Source organism: Talpa occidentalis, unplaced genomic scaffold (genome assembly GCF_014898055.3).
Source record: "Talpa occidentalis isolate TD23 unplaced genomic scaffold, MPIMG_talOcc4v2.1 talOcc4.5, whole genome shotgun sequence".
In the NCBI taxonomy this organism is placed as follows: domain Eukaryota; kingdom Metazoa; phylum Chordata; class Mammalia; order Eulipotyphla; family Talpidae; genus Talpa; species Talpa occidentalis.
In genome coordinates, this window is record NW_023604861.1 from 80,330,149 (window position 1) to 80,354,608 (window position 24,460).

At 36.3% G+C, this 24,460-nt stretch overlaps 1 protein-coding gene across 1 annotated transcript; it reads right to left on the minus strand.

Moving 5' to 3' along the window:
• Positions 1–1,915: 1,915 nt before the first annotated feature.
• Positions 1,916–24,460, minus strand: C1D (C1D nuclear receptor corepressor). The gene is made up of 5 exons (XM_037527512.2): positions 24,404–24,460; positions 8,590–8,736; positions 7,778–7,844; positions 7,406–7,461; positions 1,916–4,736 (listed from the first exon to the last, which is right to left on the minus strand). Exons 2-5 carry the CDS (start codon positions 8,725–8,727, stop codon positions 4,572–4,574), a joined length of 426 nt encoding a protein of 141 aa, XP_037383409.1. The 5' UTR covers positions 8,728–8,736; positions 24,404–24,460; the 3' UTR covers positions 1,916–4,571.

The following is a 24,460-nucleotide window of genomic DNA, read 5'->3' on the forward strand; positions in this document are numbered from 1 at the left end:
AGGAAAAATGGATGCTGAGGGGTTGGCTAGGTTAAATCATTATTTGAGTAATACCATTCTGCATGGAATTTAGCAAGAATTAAGATTGTGCCTACCAAGGGACTATGGGGATGGTACATGGGTAAACTGGTGGTGGGGATTTCACAGGGACTATAACTGAAATGAGAAAGCATACATTGTACAAAAATGAAGAACGATGTAAAAAAATACATAAAATAAAAGTTAAAAAAAAAAAGATTGTGCCTGGAAAAAACAGCAAAATACTACATATTCAACAGGCCCTTAAAGTTCATACTCACAAATGCTAAAACTCATAAATGTCAAAACCTAATAACAATTATACATACTTTTAATAATGATTTTTCTTGAGGAAAAAAATAAGAGAAGAAAGTATCAGAAATGGGGAAGCAAATGATTTCAGTTTAAATAAGTCAAAAACTGCAGTATTAGAAAAAGCAAAGGTCACTGAGTAAAATATCAGGCCAATATGTTTAATGGTCTATGGGCAATCCATTGCTACAACACTAAATCAGGTGATTCCTTGTTATGTCTTATTTTAATAACTAAACCTCTTTGGACAGGTCCAAGACAAATTGTATATGATAGCAAAAAACAAGCTTCTATTCTTTCTACAATAACATTTTCCAACATACCCTCCCAACAGATAAAGCCCACATAACTAGGAATTGAAGGTATTTTCTATTCTCCTAATCATCTCATTCAAATCATATCACCATGAATTTCCTGAATTTGTGGCTTTAAAATACTGTATTACTATAAACTTTAAATTCCAGACCCAGATAGGCCTATATTCATTTCAGCAGAAGCATCTTGAAATGTAGAATTATCATCTTCAATTTCCTTCAGTCATTTATTGTAGCTGCCAAACTGAAATGGTGCACCTTCAAGGCAACACTAAACTGACAGCAAATAATAAAAGAGTCTCTTAAATGTTTCATTTATAAAAGCTTATTTTTTCCCACCATCAAATTTTGTATACTGTCTGAAATATCACTTTACAAAATTGACATCTTGCATGCAGTTATTCTGCCATGATACATTTGCTAAACTTCAAGGTTAGTTGAGGGGGGAAAGGGGAGCATCTTTATTTAACCTTCTGTGAACAGATAAGCAACACAGAGCTAGGCTGATTTTGGTCTAGGGCCTTTTGGGTAGAGCTAGGTGGTACAGAATTAAAATTAAACCTCAATTGCCAACAGACATCACTATAGCTATCCCCTTTTCTGGATAGCTTTACTAATCTTCTGGGCTATATTAAAAATTACGCCATAAAATAAACACTTTTAAAAGGCACATTAAGCCACGGAGTGGCTCCAAAGAGTAGTCTGACAGCTCACTCTGACAGGAAAATAAAACTGCAAACCAAAAACATTCAAAGTATTTTCTTGAAATCCTGCTCACACACAATAGCAAATTAATCTAGAAGAGCAAATCTATAGAATTCTATAATAGGGGCCTCCCCTGGTGGCGCCGCAGTTGAGCACTGGGCTGCGAGGTTGCCCGCAGCCTCTGCAGCACCGGTTCGATCCCCGGCCGCCGGCAAGGGTCCCACATGGCGTGCAGACCTCTCCTGCCGCCCGCTGCTCCCCTCAGCAGTGTATTTCATCAGTCTGCCTATTCTGTTCCCGCTCTGGCTCTGGTGAATTCTCTCACCCTCCCACGCTTCTGACTATACCCAGTGCTTGTATCAATAAATAAATAAATAAAATCTTTTAAAAAAAAAAAGAATTCTATAATAAAGTTCTATATACTTTTCCTCTTAACATAATTGTTAACGACAACTATAACAAACTAATACATGAAGTAACAAAAATATGGTTTGTGTTTCCACAATTGAAGTATTTAGACCATGTAAAGAAAAAGAAATGTTTTTAATAGTAAACTACATCCAAATCACATTCATTAAATAAGTTGCTATGGAGGTCATCTGGTAAAAGAGCCACTGAATTTATCTGAGCAAGTTTACTAAACAATGTAATCGAGGGAGATAACCAGATAACAACACTTCTTTTTCTTCCCTTTACATACCCAGTTTAGCTATTACATGAAGGTTCAGACACAGCTCAAATCCTTCTCAGTTAACATCACTTGGTAAAAGCAGAATTTCTGATAACTCTATCATAAGCTATGTGATTCAATTCCCAAAGCAACTTTTGTTTTCAATGACCTACTTAAAAAAGTATCTACAATCAATACATTATCTGTTTTTCAAGTATTTCCTACATTTCTTGTCAATTTTAAAAGCCTTATTTAGAAATAATACCAACCCTTTTCTAAAAGCTAAATAGAACAATCTTTTAATCTGCTGGGTATCTTAAAAACCAATCAACTTGACATAACCTCCTAATTCCCAGAATGTAAACCATAATTCAAGCTTCAATTTTCTTCTTAACATATTCTACTTTATTAAAATGAATTCTCATCCTGCAACTATGAACAAGAAGAAAATTGTACTTAAAATATTATTAAAAGACAAAATCTCATTATTTAGTATTAGATTAACAGTCTATAATTCTAATGTTAAAAATATCTATAACTATAACCTCTCCAATTTGTTAATTCCCAAAGAGATTAATAAAAGATGTAATTAACATCTAAACTTAGAGCAGACTATCATTTGGAACAGACTATGTTAACAATAACTGTACCAGAGTCAAACAGATCAACCCATCACCCTTTATGGTTCTAAGGTTAATGAACACAATTTGTCATAAATTTTCCGGTAACTCTGGGAAAAAAAATATGAATAAAAAAGAGGTACTTTTTGCATAACATTTTTATTTTCTTTTCTTAGAATAAAGGCTGGAGTTATCTTATTTGCAACCTAGCACAGTATTTGTCAATGTAGATCTCATAAAATATTTTTGAAGTAAATAAACAACAAATAAGCAACTCAATGTACTACTATTACTCAGCTCCTTATCCACATGCTAGATTTTAAATTATATATAATAAAACGAATGCACTTAAACTTTTTTATTTCTACCAGTAAAGACTGAAAGAACTATTCACCTAAGAATTTCCAATTTAATAGAATGCTGAATTGAACTTTCACAAACCAATAATTTAGCTAATGATTTTCTGGAACTGCATGACATTTTTCACTTAACTTTTCTTTATGAAATTAGAACATATACAAAAACACAAGTTATAAAAGTATCTTTGTAATAAATAACACAAGGCTACATACACATAAACTTGATTTAATAACATTTACTTCTCTCTGGAAGATGTTACTATTTTAAAAAACTAGAAATTAGGATGAAGGTGAAAAAAGGAGTAAAAATAACTATAAATGTTCTTCCACTTCAAAAATTGTCTGACATCTGAGCCAAGACTCTCTGCATCTATCAGTGACTTCCTCTTCATGCATCATAGAAAGAGTTCAACATATTTTACAAAATCCATTACATTTTAAGACCATTTCCAATATATGCTACTATAAATCAAAGAACCCATTTATTCAAGGTTACTTATGGAGAATTAATCATGCAGAAAATTTTAACAACTTCTTTTTCAAAAATTACTGTACTTGGCATTCTTATACATAATGGTGTGGATTCAAAGACAGACAGCACTGAAGGCATATAATTAAAATTGTGAACTTAAGACATTTAGAATAGTCTTTAAGTATGCAACAAACATTCCAGAAAAATAAATCAGAATATAAACATAACACATCTCCTTTGAATTACAGCGTAAATGGTATTACATAAGAAAGTTGTTCCAAAATACTTGTACATACTTGAGACTGCCTCAAAAATTCATGAATTTTTCTAATGATTTCTAAAAGCTATCTTCCTCTTTTCCAGGACAAATTTACTCAAAGGAGAAAAGTAAATAGGTAAGCTACATATTTATAGCTTTTATTGATAGGATACAGCCATTTCACCAAAATTCAGCTGTCAATATACAATCTCATTTCCCATCTTAACGAGAAAATATATTACTTTAAATGGTATACAGAGGCAAAGTGTCAAGAATTAAATAACCTTAAAAGTTTTAATTTCACAGTTCAAATATCAAAAAAGCAGTAAATCCCCAAAACATGAAAACATGATGAAATAACTAAATAGAAAAAAAAAGACATTTAAGTCATTTCATTCTTTCTTATTATATAGTGAAAACATGTATTTACAACTTCAGTCTTTAGCAAACTTCATAAAGTTTAAAATATTCATTTAAAATAGACAAATGTTTACAAAGAACATTTAACTTAAATTCCACAGTTGGCTATAAAATGGTACTTATGAAGATTGACCTAGATGAGGAAATAGTCTCATCAAGAGCAATGGTAAAATACAAATATAAAATATACCACGATGTTTAAAAACCTCAGTGTTTTATAGGAAAATCAATAAAGATAACTTAGCTCTTTCTGGGGGGGAAAGTATCATTTCAAATTTAAAATGTAAATTTTACATATGAATTCAATTAGAAATATATTTAAACCTTATCCTGCCACATAATCATCATCTATTTTGTGGAAAACAGCAACAACCAAAAAATGATGTCCTTTTTTTGAATATGTGTACATCAAAACCAAAAGGTTAATTTTTGCTTTTCCCTTTATTGGCAACTTTTGGTGCATTTTTAGGTTTTGGCTCCCAAAGGGCATTTTTCACAAATCTTGAAGCTGCACCTTTATCCAGCTTGCCAGCTTTTTTCTTGTCTGTTATCTCCTTGACTCTGTTCATGTACACTCTGATTCTTTCCTTAAAAATAAAAAATAAAAAAAAAGCAATAGATTTACTAAGCCGTTCACTAACACTAAGTTTTATTATACTACACTTCAGTGAAATTCAGTAGCTATGTATTTATTGCCAACTGAGTGATGCTAGTAAGTGCAAGTGAATAAGATACACAACACACACCCTACGATCTCCTGTAGTTCAATCTTGGGGATACAAAGTCATTTCAGAAGTGTTTTCAGAGTTTTAAAACAGGAAGAACTAGACAAAGACATCACTTCAGAGATAAACATTAAATTGTTTATATGTGCTTTTTTAATTTAGCATTAACTGAAGTACACATATTAACTCTTATACATCTTAAATTTATATTCTAAAACAAAGTTCTCAGATACTTGCAACACACAAACTAAACTCTCCTGAAATCCTTCTACACAGGAAACAGATGAAGCAGTACTTAACTTTTTTTTACTATTACCACCTAAGCGTCACAATTAAAATAAATAGAATAAAAATACAAAATCCTTTATTCAATTTCATAGTTTTGATTGACAAGCACACTCATTTTCTAGTGAAATACACAGTCGTAATCAGACTGCAAGGTGAGAATCATAATAGGTTGCCATACCACTTTGAATCTTCTGAGACCATTAATCAGAACAAAGGTCTATTCTATACTTCAGTTGGAGAAATAAAGATGATGAGAACCGTAAAATAACATAAATGATCACTGATTAAAATCAAGTTTCATTAATCAAAATAGTTATATAAACATGCACAGAAAAATGCAGAATCTCACACTATCTTAATGATAAAAGACGAACAACTCTGCTCAAAATCCTCCCTCTATTTCTCTCAAAGTAAAAACCGAAGTACTCCCAATACTCACTCACCCCAACCCTACCTGGAATAATCTTTCCTCAAAGATCCACACAGCAACTATCTCTCCTCTTTCCAGCCTGCTCAAATGTTAATCTTGTTATAGGCACAGCCTTTACCATTTAAAATGGCAATCCTATTCAAGAGCTCCAAACTCCCTTACCCTGATATATTTTTTTTCTTTTTCCCCATAACATATAACTTCCTAACATATTTATTCTTGTTTGCTATATTATATTTACTGTTTGTCTCCCTCCACTAGGTAACTCCACTAGGTAGTCTGACATCTGCCACAAAGGCAGGGATATTTATCAGCTTTAGTCACTAAGAAATCATCCTGGAATGACTTGGAAATAATTCCTGGTACTTAGTAGGCACTCCAATATTTGTTAATGAATAAATTGATTTCAATTTATTGATAGAATTTCAAAGCCTTATGCATGGCAAACAGGTTTCCTATCAAACATTAATGCTATGCTCAATTAGTGTCTGTCACAGAGACAAAAAAAGGGAATAGATTTATGTGTGCTTTTATTTGCCAACCCTTGTTCAGAATATGAATGTACTCCTCCATAAACTGTGTTCTGAGGGAGAAAGAAGAAATAATTTTATCCTTTTCCAATGACAGAATCAAATATTAAAATACTCCAAATAACTTTGTTTTAAAGAAAAAAGGATGGATTTTATAAATGTAAAGTCTGTATTAGAAAGTTGAAAAGAGATGACACAATGCACATGTCTTAATATTTAAAGTCAGTATCTCCAGTTAAATCAAGATCTGTGTATCATATAGCTGTATATTTTTGCTTTAAGTATCTTTCACAATTTCTGTATTTAAAATAAATTCATTTCCCCCCCAGGAACTTCAAAAGAAAAAGAGGTCTTAGTCAATATGTTAAAAAAAAATGAAGACAACAGATATGGCTTACTCATTTTTTTTCATAATAAATGACCAAATACTTTAGTAAGTTGTAAATAATATACATATCAAGTATCATAAGGCTTGAGAATAACAGTGTCAAGTAGCATTACACATATATATTTACCTTATATTTTATAAACACAAAGAATAAATTTATTAATATTCTTATTCATAAAGGCAAGTCAAAAAGGTAACCATAAGTAAGATTTCTAATTTTTCTCTTTCAAATTGAATGATTTAATTTTTGAAGTCAGCAAAAACTCCAAGATACCAGACCTTATATACTGTACTTATACATCCAAATGGAATACAAAGACAAACCTAAAAGATTTATTACAGGTTGTAAATATGTCACTAATGCAGAATTACTGGACAGTACACATACAACTGGTGCCAAAAAAGCTTTTAGCTTTGTTGCTGAACTGGATTCTTTACTGCTGAGAAAATGAATTAATGGAGGAATTGAAAAGGTGGGGGAGAAACTTTCCCGTCTTTGCTAGTAAATCAACTAGAATATACTTTTAAGAATTGTGTAAGAGTTTAAAATAAGAAGAAGAAAAAAGGTGGTGGGGAGTGGAGATTGTAGAGATGAACAGGATTTCAAGAATTTATAGGAAAAATTATATGAAAGTTATAAATAATTACTAGAATCATTGCATTTTTCCCATTCAGAGGTTTATATAATAAATGGAACACCAACTCTCTGACAAAGGTAAGAGAAAGAAAAACTAAAGACATAAGGAAATCTTGCTCACTTTCATAATTTCAACTGTAAATAATTTTGTTCTCTACAACTAGTATGATAAAAGTCCTTTAGTAGGTAATTTAAACTTTAGAAAAATACAATGAACAAACATGCAAACTAAAAAAAAAAAATTCACTGATATCTTACCAATTCTTGCTTCACTGGATGTTCTTTAGGATTAACTCCCTGAGTAGCCAAATAAACTATAAGAGAAAGATTGCGTGGAGTAAAATGGTATACGTATTAATTAGGAATATTAATTTTAAAAACTCTAGTTACCAAAAAAAAGTAACACAAATGATTAAATATTTTATTTAACTTCAACTTTTATTATTCAACTTCTCTATATATATTAAAATTTGTGGTTATAGGCATCTGATATTCTTCTTTAAAAGAATTAAATAACTTAAAATTACCACAAAACATAATTGCATATAAATGGCTACTATTTAAAAAATAAATCACTTTTGACACTAAAAATAATTTGCTTTGTAATTAATTCCAAAGTCATATACATACCCCAAAACATTGAATTTAATGTGTAAGCAGAAACTAAATCCACTTTTGCTTGTTCAAGTGGGTCCAACTATTAAGGAAAAAAAGAAATACACACAAACTTTGAGCACCATCAAATAATATTTTAAACTTTGACCAAACACAATGTATCAAGGAAATGTCCCCCCCTCAACCCACTTCCAATAATCCAATAACCAATGATCTGGATATAATTTGCAAAAAGAAGTTTTGTTTACCAGTGATTTCTACCCACAAATTTTCACTTCAGGGTACCATCTTCAGTTAGGCAAGGAATGTGTATAATCTAAGAAAAATTCTTTTGAATTATTTTAATTTCAAGAGTTACAATCTGGGCTTTGCATATGTCAAAAGTAATTTATCAATGTAAACAGTGTACATGAAGCATTTATGTATCAGAAGCAGGCTAGAATGCTTAGGCAATACCAAAGACAGAAGAAACATAATGAGATTTGTTTTAGACTGTCAAAGTCAATTTAGTGTTTTTGTCCTATAGGGTTTCCAGAAACCAGAAACCTTGATAACATCACTGTAATACTTAAAAGGTCAAAGAAAGAGTCTGTCAAAAGGAACGCTGTGAGTGCTCCTTTTTTTTCCAAAACCAAGTAAAAATGAAAATATTGCTAGGAAGTGTTTCCTAATGTTGGAGTTTTGTTTTGCTCCCTGAAACTACCCAAACACTTGTAAAATTGAAAAAGAGAAAGGCACATAGCATTAATCTATTCCTACTCCTATATTTTTCATAAAATAGCAATCTGATATATGAATTATTTTTTAAAATTCCATTTTTAAAATACCTTCTGTAATAACTCATTTCTAGAAACAGACATCATGGTCTTCAGCATGTCATCCACACCACCAATGGAATTCTCAAATGTTGATAAATACTCATGAATTTCTACTGGATAATCTTCGTTAATTTCTTCACCTGCCATTGTAGCCAGCTGGAAAAGAAATAAAATCTTAGAATTCATCTTATGGAAAGATTGCTATTTAGTTTACAAAAAAAAAAAAATCAACAGTCATGTCATGTACTTCAAAAGTGCTATGAGAGTTAAAACCTGAACATAATTAAACAAATCTTTTAAGACTACAGTTCTAGAACTATCTAACTACTCAAGGCCACTAATGTTACACATATCAAACCCTCAAAGCTTTTCAAGCACTAAAGATGTGACCATCAAACATGAAATAACAACAATCTAAATGCTACATTTAAAAAATTTTGTTTATATTAAAGACCAACCAACACAAAATAAGTCTAATGCTGGAAAAAAAAAAAATGACAAGCAAAGAAACTTTTAAAATACCTTCTGCAACAACTCATTTCTAGAAACAGACATCATGGTCTTCAGCATGTCATCCACACCAACAACAGAATTCTTTTTTTTGAAAAATTACACATTCTAAATTTATGTGTTGATCTAGCAGCACAGTATATTAAATTAAAAAAATTAGGAATTCTAGGTCTGAAATATGATTACTTCTCACTAAAACCTTTTCAGGTCTATATATATTCCTTAAGCTTCTTTAAAATATTAATAAGAAATTCAAAGAGTTCATAAATCACATAAAGTCTGTAAGCAGAAAAGAGGAAACTTGGGAGAAATAAACTATATGGTTTTCATTTAGTATATAGCATATCCTGACAGCTCATTCTTTTAAAATTCACATTTATATCATATTAATAGCTATATAAGAAAAAGCAAAATCCATGTCAATGCACTTAATATGGTAACTAAGACCAAATTCAGAAGCAATTCCAAGCCATATGTACCATTTTTAGGTTTAATTTTTTTTTATTAGCTGAAAATAATTCTTTCAGTACATAGCTAAAGAGAATAGCAAGAAAGTATAACAGCAAATAGAAATCAAGTAAAGAGATGTGGGCTTTCCATCAGACTTGATCTCTGATTTTGCCACCTTAGATAAATCACTGAATCTCTCTGGACCTGAAAAAACCTCATCCATAAAAGAAGGCAGTAGGCCTAATGATTTGTAAAGTCCCTTATAGTCCTAAAGCTTATGACTATGTCATTTAAATTTTAGTAGTACTACTTGACTATTTAATCACAATATATCAACATTCTATTCAACAAATCTACTGCAATGAGACATCTGATTTCATTAAAAAAAAAAAAAATGAAGCCCATCTGATTATCACTACTTACACTATAAAAGTACTGCCCAACTACTGAGTAGCCAGTAATTATAAAAAGGACTATAAAAGAAAAGCAAACAGGAAAGAACTGCTACTCGCTATTCAAAAGGCTAACAGAAAATATCTATTTGCCTCTCATCCCTCCCAAAATCTCTCCAAATAACAGAAAAATAGAAAAAGGTTCATAGGAATGTGGGAAACCAAGAAAGCAACAGACCCCCAGCAGACCTCAAAAGCAGAAATTGTTGTAAGCTAAAGAGTAAATGGGTCAGAATGACAGGAAACAGTCAAGGAGTCTGCAATCCTTTAAAAACATAAGAATCATCTAGGAATAACCCCCAAAATGAAAGTCAGTAAAAGCTAAGCCATTAAGGCTGGAAACAACTAAACCACCATCTGTGAAAGGTGGTAGCAGCACCTGCTACTGGATAGAGGTGTAAGTACAAGGGATATATTGCAAATATACACAAGACTTAGTTTTTCTTCTCTTGAGGCAGAATTTTAAACCTATAAATGTGAAAATTTGGATGAAAGAATGAGATGCTGTAGAAAAAAAACAAAAGAAAAAAAATTAACCTAAAAAGAAGTACATCAACCAAACAGACTATTACTCACAGAAAAATAAGAGTCAAAGATCCATCCTTCAAAATGTCTCCAAGCCTAGAAGATTTTATAGGTCATTTCTTTCAAAATTTCAAGTAATAGTTAACTCCTATGGTAGTTAACCATTTAAGAACAAAGTAATGGAAAACCTAAATACCGCTTTCATAACATACAAAAAAATAAACTCCAAATGAATTTTAAAAATGTATTATGTGTTAAAATATTTACATAACCCAAATGAAATCCAAAAGCTATGAAAGGAAATAGCTGATAGAGCTAACAATACAAAAAATTAAAAATCATCTATACGGTAGAAGTATACCATAAACAAAGTTAAGAGGCAAAAAAAAAGAAAATATTTGCCAAAATAAAACATAGAATGATATAGAGCTCCTACAAAGCAGTACAACAAATTAAAGTAATGAAGCTCTCAACCATGAAATTGGCAATAACTTCCAATATTAGTAAAGTTTGATATCAGCAAGCATACTTTACAGGTGAAACCGGTAAACTGGTAGGTTTAAATGCACACACACTTTGACTCAAGAACTCCCTTTAAGAATCTAGTCTACACAAATCCTTATAAAAGTCACCACTTAACAATACAGACACATTCTTTTTTTATTATATTATTCTTATTGAGGTAACAATGGTTTATAACACTGCATATAATTTGGGGGTATAGATTCACACCTCTTCAGATGTATAACGTACATCTGTTCTAACATACAAATCTGTCGTTTGTTCACCACCAAAGGACCCATAATCCTCCACCATAGTACATTTGGCCCCCTCCCCTCTTTGCTTCCCTCACCCAACCCCCATTTTGGTAGCTTCAGTTCTACAGTCAGATTTCTAGGGTTTGTTTGGTTTAGTTTTTCTGTTCCTTTGTTTTGTTTTTCTATATTCCACATAAGTAAATTATCCAGTATTTTCCTTTCTCCTCCTGACTTATTTTGCTGAGCATAACTATCTCCAGTTCCATCCATGTTGTCACAAATGGGAAAATTTCATCTTTTTTAATAGCTAAATGTTCCTTTGTATAATCTACATCTTCTTAATCCACTCATCTGTACTGCACTTGTTTCCATACTTGGCTACTCTAAGTAGTGCTGCAATGAACATAGGAGAGCATATAGCCTTCTATTTGTGTTTTTGCCTCTTTTGGATGGATACTAGGAGTGGGATTGCTGGGTGGTAAGGGAGATATACTTTTTTTAATTTTGAGAAACCTCCATACTCTTTCCCACAGGGCTACCCCAGTCTATTGATATATTCGCACCAATCGTATATGATGGTATCCTTTTTCTCCACATTCTTGCTAGCATTTTTTTTCTTGTTCTTTTTGATATGGGCCATTCTCACAGGTGTCAGGTAGTGATTACCTCATTGTGGTTTTGGTTTGCATTTCTCTGATGACAAGTCATCATTTGATGTACATTTTTTCACGTGTATGTCTACTTTGGAAAAGTGTCTAGTTAGCTCTTCTGCCCAATTTTAATTGGGCTGTTTCTCTTTGTTGAGTTGTAGCAATGGAGATCTATTCTAAGGAAAGCACACTCAAGTGATTCTGTCATTGTATGAATGCAACAGATTATAACTACACAGCCCTAGATAGTATAGCTTATACACAACTAGGCAATACCACAGAACCTACTGGGACCACCTTCTTGCATGCTGTCCCTCACTGAGCAATACATGATTATATATGCATATAAATTTATGTTTGCACTCTTCATACTCTTCTCTGAATTTCCCCCACTTTCTCTTGGATCAATTTTTCCCAGTTGATTCATCACCTTGAATTTAAAACATTTTATTTCTCCATCTAAGACCAGAACAAAAAGAAACATTTTGACCTCATATCTCCCTTTAGCTCAAGTCCTATTTCCTATCTCCATTTTAGAAAAAACACCCCAAAATATTTGCTTACATTAACACTCCCATTTCATCCCTTTCATTCTTTCTTGAATCTACTACAATCAGGCCCCCTACTTCTCATTCAAAATTGCTCTCGCCCAGGTTACCAACACAATCACACTGTTAAATTCAATGATTAATTTTCAGTTCTCACCATTTGTCATTGTTGACTCCCTTTGTTTTCAGGGCATCACATTTTCTTGGTTTCCCTCCTACCTCACTGGATGATTTCTAGGTCCCTTTTGGTGTACCATTGTCATCTGCCCCATCTCTTACGTTTGAAGTGCCCCAGGGCTGTCCTTGATTCTTTTTTCTTCTCTAATTTCTTCCTAGGTAAGCTGGGACTTTACATTGCATTAATAAACTGATGACTCCCAGGTTTGTAACTCCAACCCTAACCTCCCCAATGACCTCCAAATTTTTATTTCCAACTGCTTACTTCCACCTCTGGCAGAATGTTAATAGAGTCTCAAAATAGAGCCCAAAGCCAAATTCCTAATCTTAACTAAGGAAGTCTTCCCTGTCTCATTTTATGGCAACTCCAGCTTTCTAATCATTCAGATCTAAAATTACTGAGTGGTTCTTGACTTCTCTCGCACCCTATCTTTAAAACATATTTAGGCTCTAACCATATCCTTCCACCTCTTCTGCCACCACCCCGGTCCAAGTCAATCTAAGTCATCATCATGTTCCGCCTGGACTCTTTAATAGCCTCCTCAATAGTCTTGTTTCCAGCCCACTACTTTATTATTAAGAAAACAGAACGACCATTCCAAATCTAAGTCAGATTATGTCACATCTCTGCTCAGAAACTTCCAAAGCTTGCTATCTGACTCAAGCATAAAAGACAAAGTCCTTTCAATCTCCTAAAAAGCCCAACAACTGGTATCTTCTGTGACCATATCTCCTCCCATTTTACTCCTTGCTCATTTCACCCCAGCCACAAAGGACAGTACTCTGCCCCCGCCACCTCAGGCTAGCCTCATCACTTCAGGGCTTTTATAACCCTCCCCTCCTGAGAAAGTTCTCTTCTTCTCCTCCCACACCAATAATTTCTGAGCACTTTACTTCACCTTCACCAGATTTCTTCTCAAATGTCACCAATTAGTAAATCTTTCCTGACCACCCAATTTTAAAATGCACTCATGGCCCCTCACTTTCACTACCCCCATCTTCTTCTCTATCTTACAGTCCTCAATATCATATGACAATATTTTATTTATTTATTATCTGTCCACCTCCAAAAGAAGGTAATTACATGAGAGCAGAAACTTTTGGTTTTGGTTCACTAGCACTGCCTGGGTATCAATGAACATTTGCTGAATGAATATCCTATAACAAAATACTGGAAATAATGTAAATATTCATCAAAGGTAAACAGGTAAATGAAATAGCATATCCATCCAAGAGCAAATTAAAAATAAGTAATTCTTTATATAGTAGCACACAATGAAAAGTGGTGGTGGGGAAAAAAGCCACAGAACATAGTATTATAACACATAATTTGTCTAACACGTGCCATTTATTTCAAAATGCCTGTAAAGACAAATAGGTAGAAAAAGATCTGGGAAGAGACATACTAAAAGTAGAAATTCTCTCTGAAAAGACGTAAGGATTAGAGAACAGGATCAAAGAAGATTCATTGTTTTAACTCTTCATTGTTTAAATTGTTTTTTTTTAAAATAAATTTTAGTAAAAAACAATCATTAGGTCCTCCATGATGGTGCAGGGATTAAAATCTCAGTGCTATCATTGTCAGCACTGCTGCATGAGTTCCATCCCCAGCCAAGGAGCTAACCCACGTGGTGTAGCAGACCTGTCCTGTCTCGCATGCTGCTCCCTTTAGCAGTGTATTTCAGTACATCTGACTTCTGCTCCCCACTCTGTCTCTGGAGAATCCTCTCACCCACTGCACTTCTGGCCTACACCCCAGTTTTTGTATGCATAAATAAAAATAAATATTTTTTAAAAATCATTAAATTTAAATAAAGGTATACTTAAAGTGTAAAAAAAAAAAAAACACAAAAAGGCCTTTATTTAAATTAGAATTTTTTCATTCAATTTTTCTATTAGAAAATACTTTCCCTCTCCAGCATCATGATGGGTAATTTCCTGCAATTATTCCTGTCCCTAAACCCCAATAAACAAGTAGTTATTTATTGTTAAAATGGGTTAGGGTGAACACTGAAAGCAGGCAGTAAGTAAGAATAATTACCCTCATTAAATCTAAACTGAACCACTGGCCTTTTTCCTAACTAAAAAATAAAGGCAAAGCAGACTAAAAAAGTAAACATCATTCTATTATCAAAAATTCCCCCATTCGCATTACTTTTTCGGAATTTTTTATAGAGACAGTTTCCGAATATTTGTTCCTTCCACAGGAAATCTGCAGGAGGGAGCTACAAAACTTCTCTCTGACCCCTTTGCTACTTGAATCCCAGGATGAGCAACGAATGCCTGGTATTAGCAGCAATAGTAAATACTGAACCCCATAGTTTATAAGCCAGGCTCTATTCAGAGAATTCCACACACATTAACTCATCTACTCCTCACAAACAAGAAACTGAAGCATAGTGAGGTTCAAAAATTTGCCTAAGGTTGTACATGGTAAAATTTCTAGAGAGAAAGAAGAATTCACCCACCTCTGCTCCTCACTGGAGTTGTGGAGCAGGCTACACAATGCAGGATGCTCCTGGAAGAGCAAGTTCCTGGTCTTTTATTGATAGAATAATACACCATCAATTATGCAGGATGGGAGAACAAAGAAACAAGGATAGGTGAAACTGAACAAATGTGCATTTCTATCTGGGGTTTCCAGGGGGAAGGTGAGTCTCGAAGACATCTGCTTGATGACTCAGTATTAAAATGGAGACCATAGAGCCTCTCCGGTGGCACAGCGGTTGAGCTCTGGATTGCGAAGCTGCCCAGAGCCTCTGCAGCGCCGGTTCAATCCCCGGCCACCAGGCGAGGGTCCCATGTGGCGCGCAGCCCTCTCCTGCCCGCTGCTCCCCTCAGCAGTGTACTTCGTCAGTCGGCCTGCTCTGCTCTCCCCTCTGGCTCTGGTGAATTCTCTCACCCTCCCGCGCTTCTGACTACCCAGTGCTTGTATAAATAAATAAATCTTTAAAAAAATAATAAAATAAAATAAAATAAAATAAAATGGAGACCATACTCCAGGCTCCCTACCCGTGGTTCCAATCTTTTTGACAAGGTGTCCTGCTGATCAGTCTCTGGGTGTAAGGTCATACATTAGTCAACAGCCCCCTGGGCATTCCCAGTCATACCATTCCCAGTCCTCATGATGCACATCCATTGTTCCAGGACAATCAAGAATCCTGCTCTTGTTTAATTTGAAAGGAGCCTTGTAGGGTCTGGTATACTACATTATTTTAGGTCCGATAACAAACTGACTGGGCTGTCCTGACCTTGTATTGGAGGGCAGACTCCACAGTAATAAGATAATGGCCGAGCAGGCTGTTAAAGTCTAGCAGACCAACACAAAGGTATTTCTTACCCCTCCACCTAACTCCTAAAGAACCAGCTACAGAGGTGAAGAAAGTGGAAGAGGGCATGAGAAAGTCTGCCTCTCTTCACCTTTCAGTAAGGTCTGGTTCAGACAATGGAAAGGGAATTCTAAACCCCTTCGTTTGGATACCAGGTCTATTATGATATGGATCTTGCTTGCCTGACTAATATCTTCCATTACTCTCCTCTATAGCTATGCTAGCAATTTTCCAAATGTACCCAGGCTCAAGTCACTCTTGTCTTTCACCTATGTGGTTCTCTGTTCATGAAACACCTACCCACTTCACTTTGTTCAAAGCCTACTTATTTTTTTTTTTATTTTTTTTTTTTATAGAGGCATGCTTTATTTATTTGTTTGCTGGTTTGTTTGTTTTGTTTATACATGCACTGGGTACAGTCAGAAGCGCGGGAGGGTGAGAGAATTCACCAGAGCCAGAGCGGGGAGCAGAGCAGGCAGAAGGACCGAAGTACACTGCTGAGGGGAGCAGCGGGCGGCAGGAGAAGTCTGCACGCCATGCGGGACCCTCCTCCGGTGGCCGGGGAGCAGCCGGGGATCGAACCGGCGCCGCAGAGGCCGCGGGCAGCTTCGCAACCCAGCGCTCAACCGCTGCGCCACCGGGGAGGCCCCAAAGCCTACTTATTTTTGAAGGTGAAAACAGGTTTTGCTTCAGTCAATGAAGACTCCTGTGTGCGCAGCTCTCCTATTCTCTCTGCCTGGTTAAACATAACTACAAGCTGCCATGCTGTTTCACACATCATCTGGTAAGTATCTGTTCACTTATTTACTTCCTTTGACTACAAACTCCTTGAGGGGGCTGTGTCATACTGACATTGTACTGTCAGTGGCTGACACACAGAATGACAATATGCCTCAATTTGCCCAGAATAGTCCCAGTTTATACCCGTTGTTTCAGCTTGTCATCTGCTAAGTTCCCCCATTTCTTCTCAGCAGTCCCAGTATAAGCAATGAATTATATAATCACCTTAAAGTAGATCCTCTAACCCTTATAACCATTTTGTCAAAGAACAGAAATGTCACGAGTTGCTCCTGGTACCAGCAGTTTCAACCAGAGCATCAGACCCAGAAGATGTACATGAAGAGATTTATTACAACAAACTGTTTTGAGTAATTGTAGGCGCTAACTAAGTAATTCTGAAATCTGCAGGATAGGCTGTCCAGAAGGGTATGCTAGAAGTCTTGGCTATAAGATGAAGCTGCCCTCCAGAGGGAGGATTTCTTTTTTGTCCTAAAATCTCAGCCCTACTTCTAAAGGTTTTCAACTGACTGAATCAGGTCCACCCAGATTATCTAGGATAATCCCCCTAATTTAAAGTAAAATGATTTTCAATTTTAATCACATCCACAAATACCTTTACAGCAATACCTAAATTGATGTTTGACTGCTGATCCGAGGGTTGCAATACATCCAAGCTGACTCATCAAAAAGACCATCACATTTCCTTAAGCCTCCGAAACTATAGCAACGAGAAATATATTCCTGGTATCACAAGTTGTTGTTCTGGCAGCATTTTCTCAGAATAGCTTCATTATTCTTGTTATTCTTGTCCGTTTCCCAAGTAATCAAGCTAGAAATTCCAGGTAATGAATGTGGAAGAACGACAACTTCTTTTAAAAATCAGCCTTTTCCAACTCCTAAGCATAGATTTAGGCAAACATCACCGTCAGATCAAAGAGTAATGGGGGAGCAGGAGACCATTGCTATCTGAACCCCCAGATCAATGTTCACATCACAAATAGTGTGAACCTCCTGATGTGAAGGGATGTGACACACACAGCATCATCGATGCAGCATTTCCAACTTCCAACAAACATTGAATAGGAATTCAATAGCCTTTAGAGCTAACTTCCACTTTACAGGAAATAAGGCAGCTAGAGAAACAAGTTAACACCCCCAAAAATCAAACTGAAAAATCTGGAATAAAAAATACTCCACAGGACAACTGAGCTGGTTTCTGTAACAAATAAATGGCATGAAGGAAAAATATGGAAAAGGGAAAGGAGACAGAGGAAGAAGAGATTAAACAGATTTAGAAATTCCACCAACCAAACAGAATGTGTAAACTTGTTTGGATATTTATTCAATAAACCAAACATAAAAAGACATTTTTGAAGGAAAGAAATCTGAACATTAATTATGTATTAATGACACTAAGAAATTACTGATAATTTATTCAGTTTTAAAAATGGCATATTTAGGGCCTTCCTAAATATGGTGCAAGGGGTTAAGACACAGCACTATGAAGCAATCTGCAGCCACTGCAGCATGAGTTCAATCCCCAGCCAGGGAGATGACCCACTTGGCACAGCAGTCCTCGCCCGTCTTGTCCGCTGCTCCCCTCAGCAGTGTATTTCAGTACATCTGTCTGTTCTGCTCCCCACTCTGTCTTTGGAGAATCCTCTCACCCCATCCCCACCTCTGGCCTACCCCCAGCTCTTGTATGTGTAAATAATCTTTTTTAAAAATAAAAATAAAAATGGCATATTTAAATAAGAAATGGCCCTATCATTTAAGGATAAATAGTAAAGTACACAGAGGGTAAATGCATGATATCTTGAATTTGCATGTTAGAAAAGGCTAGCCTGCAGGGAAAACTATACCTTGAGAGCAAAGATAAGCATCTATGTACATGATCTCTATAAGTGAAATTAGAAGCTAACTCACAAACTAACTTTTAGAATACAACTTGTTCATAAATTGGAGGATACCTGAGTAGAAAAAATAGCCTAGAATACTGAAACCACTCTATTACATCTCCTTTCAATTTTAAATATAACTGGGGGTGAGGTTATGGGGTGCCCACCAAATCTGGGATAGTTGCTGAACAAAGCTTATAAAAATAAGACAGAGCTGTGGCCTCAAATGAGATTTGCATTACTAACATTTCCAACAAAGGCTGACATTCCAGTGTTTAATTATTTCAGAATGTCACAACTTTATTTCTTAAAAACAATCCAGATGCTTTATATCTTTACCTGACCCTTATAAAAATATATGCATATGAAAATAAACCAACAAGCCACATCTAAAGTCAAATAAAAAATGAGGGGGAAAGATTTACAATATAAAGACAGATAAAAAGAGGCTCTACAAACCAAATTTTAAAAAATAATTAAAAATGGGCCTCCTTTGGTGGCACAGTGGTTGAGTGCTGGGCTGTGAGGCTGCCCGCAGCCTCTGAGGAACCAGTTCGATCCCTGGCCACCGGTGAGGGTCCCACATGGCGCGCAGACCTCTCCTGCAGCGCCTGCTGCTCCCCTCAGCAGTGTACTTCGGACCTTCTGGCTGTTCTGCTCCCGGCTCTGGCTCTGGTAAATTCTCTCACTCTCCCGCGCTTCTGACTGTACCCAGTGCTTGTATAAATAAATAAATAAATCTTTAAAAAAAAATTAAAAATACTTACCAACCAAAAGAAAAATAAACAAAGAAACCTAAAGTACTCAAAGTAATCCACACAACCAATAAGCATAAAGAAAGCCACTCAATCTTAGTAATAATTAAAGAAACATCAATCAACGAAACAAGATGCCATTTTCATCTGCCAAATAAGCAAAAATTACAAAGATTGATAGTACTTAATACAGGCAAAGATGAGCAAAAACAGCCCCTCATTCCCTAATAGAAGTGTAAACTGAGCACTTTTGAAGCAATCTGCACTATACTTTCAAATTTGTATATGTACAAATTTCCTGACCCAGCAACTTTTGTTCTCAAAATGCTTATTTTCACACAAGATAATGTTGAAGAACACCCACTGAAACACTCTTTAAAACACTGAAACTCCAGGGTCTCCTTGGTGGCTCAGGGGTTAAAGTCTCAGCGTTATCAGGCTATCACTAGCCACGGTGGCACTGCAGCTTGAGTTCTACCTCAAGCCAGGGAGTTAATCCATGTGGCGCAGCAGACCTCTCCTGTCTTGCCTGCTGCTCCCCTCAGCTTTGTATTTCAGTAGATCCACCTCTTCTGCTCCCCACTCTGTCTCTGGTGAATGCTCTCCCACCATCCCCGACCCTGCACCTCTGGACTACACCCCAGTTCTTGTATACATAAATAAAGAAAAATAAATCTTTTTAAAAATCAAAAATGAAGCTCTGAAGCAGGGAACAACAAAGGCTAGTTAAATCAACTGTAGGATGCTCATTCAAAAAACTACTCTTCAACAGTAAAAGTATGAAATAAAGTTTAGATATAAATGAACAAAGCTGAAAAACATAAAATACAGCGCATTTGTATATATTGTTAAATACAAATATGTGAGTGTGGAGGTATAATTGTACATGCATGTAGTTTTCTTAATAGATACAATAGAAGTTAACTATGGTTACTTCTGGGAAAGGAAAAGTAGGCAGGTAAGGAAGCACAATTTATGTTAAGTTCTCATAATTATTATTTTTTTAACAAGAATATATAACATTATAATAATATGTAAGTAAAATTTTAATTATCTGAAATTTTGAAATTCCCAATGACAAAGGTAATTTGTATATGGGTACCCACAAAAAGGACGCATCTCCAGTGGCCTGGGAAAGAAACCTAACATACACCAATCACAATCCTCCAACCTGGCTTCAGCTAGCCTACCTTACCCTAGAAAATAAAACCTGCTACTCTTAATATGGAAATCCCTGACCTCCTAGGTAATCATAACTTGTTTCAGCAATGCCACTTCCATCCTCTATAATAAGCTCTTGTCCAAACATCCCTCAGGAAATTGAAGGACATCAAATTCATTACTAAATGTTTTATTTTTGTCATTTGACAACAAAGATGCCAGATAAAATGTCATTTCCCCCTACAAAGCAGCTATAATCAACCCTATATTGTTTAGCTCTATGATATTCAACGCATCCTATGAATAGATTCCTTTCCCTATATCCAAATTTTATAGCCACCGTGAGAACATTTTCACCCTATTCTCATAGTACTAAATAAAGTCTCTCTGATTTCAATTTTCTCCCTGGAAACTCTTCCTAGACTCATGAGGACTCCTCTCCACCCCACCACTCTTTTGTTTTGGTTTGTGTTTTTGACCTTTTTTTAACCCACATAACCAATTAACTCAGTTCCCACATAAAAAATGCTTTCTCAAGAAAGCATTCCCTTTTCCTCCTCAGACTGTCATATACATTAGTCATACAGTCTCTTAACACCATAAATTTATCCACATCATCATTGTAATTTTATGTTTGTGTTACTATTTGATTAATTCTAGACTGTAAGTATGGGGCAGGAAAATTTTTGCTCACTATTGTATTTTAAGTAACAGGGCAATATGTCATAGATGCTAAATAAATATGCTTAGTAAATGTCATTCACTGACTGTGGAGTGTGAGATGTAAAAAGAGTCAAGGTTAAATAAAGGAATTGTCAGGCAACTAAGAGAGGGCCCAGTGGAGTTGTGCAGCATTAATTTGTCTTCTGTACATTTCTTTAGCAGCGTTCAGCAGGCCTGGAGAAAAAATGGTTACCAGGAACTGGTTAGTGGATACAGGAAGGAAAAAGAACTTGTAAGAGCATCTTTAAAACAGCTGATTGGGAGCTATGTCCTTCAAAGGAGACAAGCAGGGCCTCCATGGTGGCGCAAGGGGTTAAGTCTCAGCACTATGAAGCTATCGGCAGCCACTGCAACAGAGTTCCATCCCTGGCCAGGTTGCTGACCCACATGGTGCAGCAGACCTCTCCTGTCTTACCTGCTGCTCCCCTCTGCAGTGTATTTCAGCAGATCTGCCTGTTCTGCTCCCCACTCCATCTCTGGTGAATCCTCTCTCACAGACCCTACCTCCAACACCTCTGGCCACACCCCAGCTCTTACATGCATAAATAAATCTTTGGAAAAAAGGGAGGGAGGGAGGAAGGAGAGGGGGAGGGAGGGGGAAGGGAGAGGGGGAGAGGGAGAGGGAAGGGAAGGAGGGAGGAAGGAAGGAAGAGAGGGAGGGAGGGAGGGAAGGAGGGGAGGGAGGGAGGGAGGGAAGCAAGGGAAGGGGAGGGAGGAAGGAAGGGAAGGGGAGGGAGGAAGGAAGGGAGGGGAGGGAAGGGAAGTAGAGAAGGAAGGGAGGGAAGAAGGGAAGGTGGGAAGGGGAGGGGAGGGAGGGGAGGGGAGGGGAGGGGAGGGGAGGGGAGGGGAAGGTGGAGGAGGGAAGGAAGGAAGGAAAGAAAGAGAGAGAAGTGAGGTCTTTTCTTCTGCTTGGGATGTCCCCTCCCTATATTCTCCTCCTAACTTTGGGCCTAGTAATTAATCCCTTCAAACTATCAAAGGCCCCTCCTCTATAAAGGCTTCCACACCTCCCCTGAAAAGGTAATCTCTTTTTCCTCTTTGCTCCTAAGGGCTTCTGGACTTAGTATCTATAATACTCCTTCTGTATATGGGTAAATTCAAAAGTATCAATCCTCATTTTACTTGTCCCATCAGCTGCATTTGACACAATTGAATATACTACTGCGCTCTTAATTCCACAACACTAGACTCTCAAAACTGTCCTTGTCCCTGGCAGGCTGCTCATTGTGTCTCCTTTGCTAGTTTTTCCTCATCTCCCAAGTCAGTAAGTGCAAAATGATCTAAGAATTCAGGCCTTCTCTTCTTTGTTTACATCACTCCTTTAATGGCTGTCTCTAGTCTCCCATCTGTTCAAGGCAAACTCCCAGATGTTCTTTTCCAGCAACCACCACCCCCCTGAACTCCAAACTTCGTAGACTCAACTGCCTGCTCAACATGTCCACTGGATGGCTAACAGACAACTCAGACTTAACACATCATAACTGAACTCCTAATCTTCCCCAAGTTCTCCATCTCCAATTAATGGCAACTCCACCCTTTCAGTTCTTCAAACTGAAAACCTTGACAATTACTTTACTCTCACAATCCACATTCAATCCATAAACAAATTCTTTGGTTTTACCTTTTATTACATATATCCAAAATTGAATTGCTCACTACATTCACTTCTTTTCACCCTGTTAACAAGTATCATTTCACATGAACTACTACAACACCTTCCTAATTAGTCTCCTTGTTTTCACCTACTCTACTCTCCAAAAATCTTTTACACAGGAGCTAGACATAAGTGTTGAACACTGATGTCAGATCATGTCATTCTCAGAACTTTCCAATGGTTATTTACCCACTAGGCTATTCCTTCCAGACAGGACTCATGTTGCATGACATTTGTACCTCCATGTAACAATGTCCAGCCACATTTTTGTTAACTGACTAAAACCAATGAAAATAAACTGGAACCAATTTTTAGAGAATCTTAATGTCAGAGTTTGGACTTAGTCATATTGGGAGTCAACACATGGATCCAAAATACATATAAATATAATGTACATTCAGGGGCTATTTCTATCCCTATGCACAGTACACTTGTGAACCAAGAGAATAAGTCCAATACAAATTTTTTTTTGCAGCTACAGTGTCTATCTGCAGGTGTTGCTTCAATATTCTGTTACCATATGGATGTTTTTGCACTGCATTAAAAAGTGAAATGTACACACAACATTTAGTACTGCTGTGTAATAAATATTACTGTCTTTGGCATACAGTCCATGTTAGTGTCACCTATAATTCTCCTACAGTCTTCAGAAGACTTCCTTCTTTTAAAAATAATTACCTCTAAGACAAGTTTTCCCAAAGTCTAGTAATGGGAAAAGAGATAAATTTCAAAGCAGTTGCTGGAGATTCAGATGAATAATTATATCAAATTACGATGACGTCCCGATTCAGTCTACTATCAGAAAGTCCAAATAGGTTAATAAGTAGGTAGCAAACATGTTATTCGAGCAGAGACATCTTTATCAAGCCAAAACTGAATTACAATCAACAAGCCGGAAGATTTAAAATCTTAAAATACATTTAAAAAGGTCACGCTGAACTTGGCAAGGCTACAAAGAAAACCCCTTTCTTCAGATTATCCATTACAGATTTCCACTGAAGGTCGAAATTAGCCTACCATCTCCCGTGAACTAAAACTGCAACTGCAGGCAGCTCGTGATCAAGGACCTAAACCATAAACATGGATGCTCCAGGAAAGTAACTCCCCACACCTTCACCAAACGTCTGAAGGCAATCGAAAATTGTGAAGTCATGTGTTTTTAATTTCTCCGCTTTCCGATATTTGCGAGGCGGAGCTAAGGGAGGAAGAAAAAGCAAACGGCCAGACCAAGAGAGAGACGTTAAGTGCCACGGAGAGCCAAAGCACGCCAGCAGCTACTGGACAAGCGGAAGTGGAGGGTCCTGCAATTGTGCTACCCCCAACGCCCGGGTGAGAGTGCCCCCATTCACGAAAAAAGGCCACCAATCAGCGGACATGAATGGAGATCCCGGGATAGGAGAAGCAGACCCATACAGGAGCATCAGGAAAACTCAAGCCCCAACTTGAATAATACCTCGCTGGCCTTCTACTTCGGTCTCCCGGAAAGCAGTGGGGCGACGGTGACGTCAGT

What these genes read in the sequence shown, in the direction of transcription:
- C1D (XM_037527512.2), bottom strand. Translation starts at nt 8,727, where the DNA reads ATGGCAGGTGAAGAAATTAACGAAGATTATCCAGTAGAAATTCATGAG. An exon ending in ATTAAATTCAATGTTTTGGG is followed by an intron (nt 7,462 to 7,777) that starts GTATGTATATGA and finishes TTTCTCTTATAG; the next exon opens with TTTATTTGGCTACTCAGGGA. An exon ending in ATCCAGTGAAGCAAGAATTG is followed by an intron (nt 4,737 to 7,405) that starts GTAAGATATCAG and finishes TTTATTTTTAAG; the next exon opens with GAAAGAATCAGAGTGTACAT.